We start from the raw sequence: 7,500 nt of genomic DNA, 5'->3' as shown, positions 1-7,500 counted from the left end.
CCCGTCACTCTCACAGCTTACACGAGGCAGCATCATCACCACTTAGACGCTCTTTTATCTCTCCCCTACCTCCTCCACGTGCCCGAGTTCCCTACACTCTCAGAGCCCTTGATATGCCCTCCTTGTGTCCCCCTATCACCCCCTATCACCCTCCCATCGCCCCCTGACCCCCTCACGCACCCATCTGAAGTCTTCGGTCTTTTGATCCCTCCTGTTTGATGTTGCTAGCGGGTCAAACTCAAACTCCACGTCAGCGGCGGCACGAAGCGAACAGTTTGGGCTGAGACGGACGGACGGACAGACTGATGCGTGCATTTGTGGGAGATAGATAGATAGAGAGATGGATGGAGATTGATAGATAGGTAGGTAGTTGGTTTGTAGGTAGCTAGATAGGTGGGTAGGTGTGTAAGTCTGGAGGGGGGAGTAATGATTGTGATAATGATAATAATAATAATAATAATAATAATAATAATAATAATAATAATAATAATAATAATAATAATAATAATAATAATAATAATAATAATAATAATAATAATAATAATAATAAGAAGAAGAAGAAGAAGAAGAAGAAGAAGAAGAAGAAGAAGAAGAAGAATAACAACAACAACAACAACAACAACAACAACAACAACAACAACAACAACAACAACAACAACAACAACAACAACAGCGAGAGAGACAACAACAACAACAACAACAACAACAACAAGAGAGAGAGAGAGAGAGAGAGAGAGAGAGAGAGAGAGAGAGCTTAAAGAAGTATAGAAAAGTTAAATGTATAAGGAAAAGATGCTTTGAAGTAATGTACAGAGAGAGAGAGAGAGAGAGAGAGAGAGAGAGAGAGAGAGAGAGAGAGAGAGAGAGAGAGAGAGAGAGAGAGAGAGAGAGAGAGAGAGAGGGAGAGGATATGACACGTTGATCGCTATTTGAAGCAGTAAATATTTGTTGGACACATGGACAGACATGTATCTGGGCCGGCGTGTGTTAGATGTGTCTTGTGAAGTGCAGGAGCGGCGGGATGCTGGCCGGGAAGAGGGACGGGGACGGGAAGGGACGAGTGTGGGCGGGAAGAGGCTGTGGGACGAGAAGGGAGAGGTGAGATGAGGTGGCTTTTTCGTATTACTTAGTTCATTTTCTGTTTAATTAAAGGCCTTTGTGAAGCTTAAGGAAGGCTGCAAATATAAGCTTATTACACTCCCGCGGCCTCGTCCCTCTCTCTCTCTCTCTCTCTCTCTCTCTCTCTCTCTCTCTCTCTCTCTCTCTCTCTCTCTCTCTCTCTCTCTCTCTCTGCCGCTCCCTCTCTTAGTCATTCCTCTCTTCCCTCCTTTGCTTTCCTTCTTCCTTTTCTCCCTTTTTATTTCTCCTCTCAGCTTTCCCTTCCATATATAGTCTTCCCTTCCCTTCACCCTCTTAATCTTCCTCTCCATAATTGTTTTTTTTTTCTTACCTCTCTCTCTCTCTCTCTCTCTCTCTCTCTCTCTCTCTCTCTCTCTCTCTCTCTCTCTCTCTCTCTCTCTCTCTCTCTCTCTCTCTCTCTCTCATCCTTTTCTTCCTTCCCTCCTTAGCCTTCTCTCCCTCTCTCTTCACTCCCTTAGTTGTTCCCTCTTCCTTTCCCTCCCTTCTCTTAGCTTTCCTCTTCCCTCTTTAGCCTTCTCTCCTCCCTTCACTCCTTTAGCTGTTCCCTCTTCCCTCCTTCCTTCTCTTGGCCTTCCTCTTCCTTCCCTCCCTTCACACGTCTTCTCTTCCTTAGCCTTCCCACTCTGACCTCCTCTAGTTTTCTCTCTCTCTCTCTCTTGGCCTCTCCTCATTCCTTCGTCGCTTTTCCTCCTTTCAGCTCACGCCACCCTCACCTTTTCTCCTCGTCGTCACCTCCAGGAGCACCTTCATTCATCCCTCGTGTCTCGTGTGTGATCGATGGTCATGTTTAATTCACGCCAGGTATTTTTCGTCTCAGTGATACGAGTGGGTAGGGCTCATTATCGCGAGTAAAGCTGGTGTCGATACATGTTTTCTTTAAGGCACTGTTGCTGCTCACCGTGCTATGAAAGGCGCAGAGGAGAACATGCTCTTGATTCCGCAGCCTGAAGGGGAACGCCTCGTCTCGCTCCAGTGTCACTTTCAACAATTCAATTTACTGATGGTCCACTTTCAAGAGCTTGCAGCATTTATCCGGCGACGGGAAATAGGCTTCACTACTCTTTATTTATTTACCTGGGCCTCTGTGTGTGTTATTTGGTGTTTGGCTCGTACGTGTCATTTTTTTTTTAAAGGAATTGTTTGTCGTTAGTTTAACCTGATTTTCTTTTTTTCTGTCTCTGTCCTTCACTACTCTTTATTTATTTATCCCGTGCCTCTGTTTGTATTATCTGGTGGTGTCTCGCTTGTATGTATGACGTTTTTAAGGGAATTGTTTATCGTTTAGGAGTTTATCAGTTTTTTCCTCTCTGGCCATGATTACTGTAGTTATCTGTGCCTCGCTCTGTAGTTTTTGGTGGTGTTGCTCGTATGTGTAAAGTTTGATGGGAATTGTTTTTCTATGGGGACTCTCTCTCTCTCTCTCTCTCTCTCTCTCTCTCTCTCTCTCTCTCTCTCTCTCTCTCTCTCTCTCTCTCTCTCTCTCTCTCTCTCAGTGCGTGTCTTGCGGTGATGTAAAGACAGTGCTTGAATTACTTACCTGCCCGAGCCACAGGTGTGATCACGCAGTGCTTCCTTGTCCGCCCACAGTCACACGTCAGCCAACTCACGCCCACACGCCCCATCATTAGCCGCACGCCTCCAAAACGCTCCATTCACACACACACACACACACACACACACACACACACACACACACACACACACACACACACACACACACACACACACACACACACACACACACACACACACACTTAACAGACCTTGCCTTTGCACTAATCACACACCTCCACACGCACATCACGCACCTTGATAGACACGCCTGCTAAACACATGCCCTCGCAACATATATGCCAAACACACACACACACACACACACACACACACACACACACACACACACACACACACACACACACACACACACACACACACACACACACATACACACACGACTCAGCAAACTTCCAGGCTATAATCCCTCTCTTTCTTACCAGGGCGCCGCGACCCCACGCCCTGTACCCTCATCCGTGCAGTCCTTGCCCTCATAACCTCATACTCTTTTCCTCCTAACCCCTAACCTCATGCTTTGTACCTTCCGCGCCTCCTTCCCAACCCCCACCTCTCTCCTAGGCTGTCTCTCAACCTCACAACGAGCTCTAAGTACCAATGATTTCCCCTCCGCTTCCTGCACCTGCTCCGCTCCCTTCCACGTGAACGGGCGCGGCGACGAGGCTTCCTCCAACACTACATATCATCGACCTCTCCTGCCGTATCCTCATTCTGGCCTCACAATAGCGTAGCGTCCTCCACCATTTCCTTTGCCTTCCTCCTCCTCCTCCTCCTCCTCCTCCTCCTCCTCCTCCTCCTCCTCCTCCTCCTCCTCCTCCTGGAAGCAAAACTGAGGGCCTGGACGCGGAATAAGAGAGGCACCAGACTCATCCCGCATCGCCTCCCGACGGGCCTCCATCAGAATCCGGGCAAAGTTCTCATCATCTGCTCAAGATTGTTCCTACCTCCTTGCCTCCTTTACTCAGCCTTATGCAGCCTCCTTCCCTCCCTCCCGCACGAATAATCCTTCTTATCATTCACCAGCATCCTTTTCCTTTTTTTTTCTTGCCTTCTCGTTCTCCTATTCTTTATTCCTTTCCTCGTTTCCCTCGCCTTTCTCCGTCTTCCGCGTCCTCGTCTTCCTTTCTTCTTCCTCCTACGCCTTTTTTTCCTTGGTTTGCCTTTTCGTACTCGCTTTTTCCTCCCTCTTGTCGTCTTCTGTCGCTGTCCTCCTCCTCCTCCTCCTCCTCCTCCTCCTCCTCCTCCTCCTCCTCCTCCTCCTCCTCCTCCTCCTCATTCACGTAGAGGAGATATAGAGAAAGGAATGAATCTGGACTCCATCTCTCCCACTGTATAGGCAAGCAGGGAGGTGGGCGTGTCATTGGGAAGGAGGAAAGAATGGGTGGCAGGGAGCTGAGAGGGACGAGCGGCGGAGTACTTAGTTCTGGGAGGGAGAAAGAGTGAAGAGAGTGACTGGGTTGTGTTGTGGAGGAAGTGGTGAGGGTGAGATGTGGTATGAGTGTGTGTGTGTGTGTGTGTGTGTGTGTTCGGTGGTGGAAGAGGCAAGGGATGGTTGTATAAATATGGAATGGTTGTTAAATTTATGTAGCGTGATGTAAAAACGATGACAAGATGGTCTGTAAAATATGAGTGTTTCCATCTATCTGTGGGTCTGTCTGTCTATCTGTGTATATATCTGTTTATTTTTGTTGGAAGGGATAAAGGAAGAAGTGGAAGTGATGGTGAGGACGAGGGAAAGAAGGGTGGATGGAATAGTTTAGACGAGGAAAAAGGGGAGGTGGAAGAATTGATGTGGACGAAGAAAGAAGGCGAAAAGTTGATGTAGATGAGGATGTGGTGGAAGAGTTCATGTGGACAAGGAAGGGGGAGCTGGAGGGAGAATGGAAGGGTGAGTGCGGGTGAGGAAAGGGGGAGGGAAGTGGAGGGGAAGGGAGAAGTGGAGGCATGTGATGGAGTTGTTCTTGGCCACACATAAGGGACAGATTGAGGTATTGTTGAGAGAAGGCGAGAGTGGAGGTAAGGTCCTCCTCCCTTCCTCCTTCCCTGCCTCCCTTCCCTTCCTTCCTTCCTTCCTCCTTCCCTCCCTCCCTCCCTCCCTCCCTCTCTCCTTCCTTCCTTCCTTCCTTCCTTCCTTCCTTCCTTCCTTCCTTCCTTCCTTCCTTCCTTCCATTTCATCCCTCCTTCCCTCCTTCCTCGACAAACGTGTGTGTGTGTGTGTGTGTGTGTGTGTGTGTGTGTGTGTGTGTGTGTGTGTGTGTGTGTGTGTCACCGTGAGCCAGTAAGCGGTGCCAGTTCCGTCTGAGGGTGCAATGAGTGCCAAGGGTCAGGTGGGGTGTGAGCTTTAAAAGTTAGAGTGACGTCACAAAGGTCAGAGGTCGCAGGGAAAGCTCTGGAGGAGAGAGAGAGAGAGAGAGAGAGAGAGAGAGAGAGAGAGAGAGAGAGAGAGAGAGAGAGAGGGAGGGAGGGAGAGGTGGACAGGACGGACTGGCTGGCTGGCTGGATGACTGGTGGTCTCTCTCTCTCTCTCTCTCTCTCTCTCTCTCTCTCTCTCTCTCTCTCTCTCTCTCTCTCTCTCTCTCTCACGCCATTGAATACCCTCAGCAAATTTTTCACTAGTGTTATTGTTAGCGACAGAAATGACTCGCTTTCGTCTGCAGTCGGCCGATATATCTCAGTTAATTGGGTCAGGAATCAGCTGGACCGTCCCCTTCACCCCCCCCACCCCCACGAGAAACAGGTGTCCCCCGGGGTGCAGTGAGAGGGGGGATGTGCGGGGGACAGTAAGTTTAAACAGGTATTCGGGTGACTGACAGAGACGTGGGTTGTAGTAGTGTGTGTATTGGTCTCTCTCTCTCTCTCTCTCTCTCTCTCTCTCTCTCTCTCTCTCTCTCTCTCGTGGTAAGTGTAGCGATTCAAGTGTTTTTAATCGTACAGGGACTGGATTATGAGTGACAGCGACTGCAACGCGACAATGACCATCCAACTCTCTTTAATTGGTACCCTTAATATGGCGTGATGTGGTGAGGTGCCGTGTAATGAGGCGCGGTGTAGTGACAGGGTGCTGGCAGCTGGTGATGACTGTCCGTGTGTTTACTGATACGGTATTGTGGTGTTATGGTGCCTTTGAGGTTGTGCTGATGGTGTCATGGTGTTCATAGATGAGGTGATGAATATAGTGATGATGCACGTGGTATGGTGATGAGGAGGTTGTGATAGTGGTGAAGGTAAGTGAAAGGAGGAGTAGCAGTAGGAAAAAGAGGAGGAAGAGGAGGAGAAGGAACCGGATGTGGGGGAGGAAGTAGTGGAGGAAATCGAGGTGGAAGTGGAGTTGATGATGATAGAAACTGAGATAGTGGGTGAGGAGGTGGATGAGTAGCAGGTGGAAGGCATGCTAACGGTGATGACAAGTGGAAGAGGAAGAACAGGGAAGGAGTAGAGGGCTGTCATGGAAGTGGAGACAGAGGATGTGGAAATGAAAAAAGCTTTAATGGAGGTGGAGGAGTTTGAGAAAAGTGGAGAATATGTTAATGGTAATGAGAAGAGGTGGAGGAGCAGGTGGTAGAGGATGTGGAGATGAGAGTAGTAGAGAAGATAGAGGAGGTGGAGGTGGAGAGAAAGAGGAGGAGGAGGAGGAGGAGGAGGAGGAGGAGGATGTTGTAGTAGAGGTGGAGAGAAAAAGGTGGAGATGGAGGAAGTGGAGAGGACGATAAAGAAGGTGGAAGACATAACAATAATAATAATAATAGAGATAGAAAGTGAAGATTTAGGATGTGGAGACGATGGAAGCTGTGGTGGAGGTGGAGGTAAAAGTGGAAGCAGTGGAGGAGATCGTAGTGGTGGTGGTGGTGGAAGTGGTGGATGAAGTGGAGGGAGGTGGAGAGATGGTGGTGATAGTGCTGGTAGTAGTGGTGGAGGAGATGGAGGAGGTGGAGATGGTCGTGATAGTGGTAGTTGTAGTGGTGGTGGCGGTGGTGGTGGTGGTGGTGGTGGTGATGCAAATAGAGGGAGTGGAGGAGGTGGAAATGGAAGAGATGGCGGTGGTAGTGGTAGTAGTAATGGTGTTGGAGGTGGAGGAGGTGGAGGAGGAGGAGCTGGTAGTGGTGGTGGTGATGGTGGTAGTGGTAGTGTTGATAGAGGTGGAGGAGCTGGTGGTGGTAGTGGTGGTGGTATTAGTAGTGGAGGTAGAGAAGGTGGAGGAGCTGGTGGTGGTGATGGTGGTAGTAGTGGAGGAAGTGCTAGTGGTGGTGGAGGAGCTGGTGGTGGTGGTGGTGGTGGTGGTGGTAGTGGTGATAGTAGCAGTAGAGGTGGAGGAGGTAGAGCCGGTGATGGTGGTAGTAGTGGAGGTGGAGGAGGAAGTGGAGGAGGTGGAGGAGCTGGTGGTGGTGGTAGTAGTAGTGGAGTTAGTGGAGGTGGAGGAGCTGGTGATGTTGGTGGTGGTAGTAGTAGTGGAGTTGGTGGAGGTGGAGGAGGTGGAGGAGCTGGAGGTGGTGGTGGTGGTGGTGGTGGTGGTGGTGTGGATCAATAACAGCTCTGGGGGGGTTGGAGCAGGTCGGCCAGTGCTCCCCACAAGGTATTAAAGAGACACAACCACTCCAGTACCAACCCCTACCATTCATCTTTCCCCTTCACAACCTACCACTCCGCTACCATTGCGCCCCCACACCACCTCCCCACTCTTCACCTCAACCTACCTCCTCCTCCACCTCTCCACTAGCCATTTACCCCACTGCCTCACCGTGAACCCCCGCCTCCCCTCGCCTCTCCCTCCACCAGCCTCTCTCTCTCTCT

The 7,500-nt window shown here is 49.8% G+C and overlaps 1 protein-coding gene across 1 annotated transcript in view; it reads left to right on the top strand.

The window, feature by feature from the left end:
- LOC135116070 (uncharacterized) overlaps positions 1 to 167 on the top strand; it is an 89,016-nt gene extending 88,849 nt beyond the window's left edge. The window contains exon 4 of the mRNA XM_064033280.1: positions 1 to 167. This exon is cut by the window's left edge and continues 96 nt beyond it. Coding sequence (XP_063889350.1) covers positions 1 to 167 — 167 coding nt within the window.
- The last annotated feature ends 7,333 nt before the right edge of the window (positions 168 to 7,500 follow it).

Source organism: Scylla paramamosain, chromosome 30 (genome assembly GCF_035594125.1).
Source record: "Scylla paramamosain isolate STU-SP2022 chromosome 30, ASM3559412v1, whole genome shotgun sequence".
Taxonomy (NCBI): Eukaryota; Metazoa; Arthropoda; class Malacostraca; order Decapoda; family Portunidae; genus Scylla; species Scylla paramamosain.
The sequence above is the reverse complement of the archived record's forward strand: the minus strand, read 5'-3'. Positions and strand labels throughout refer to the sequence as shown.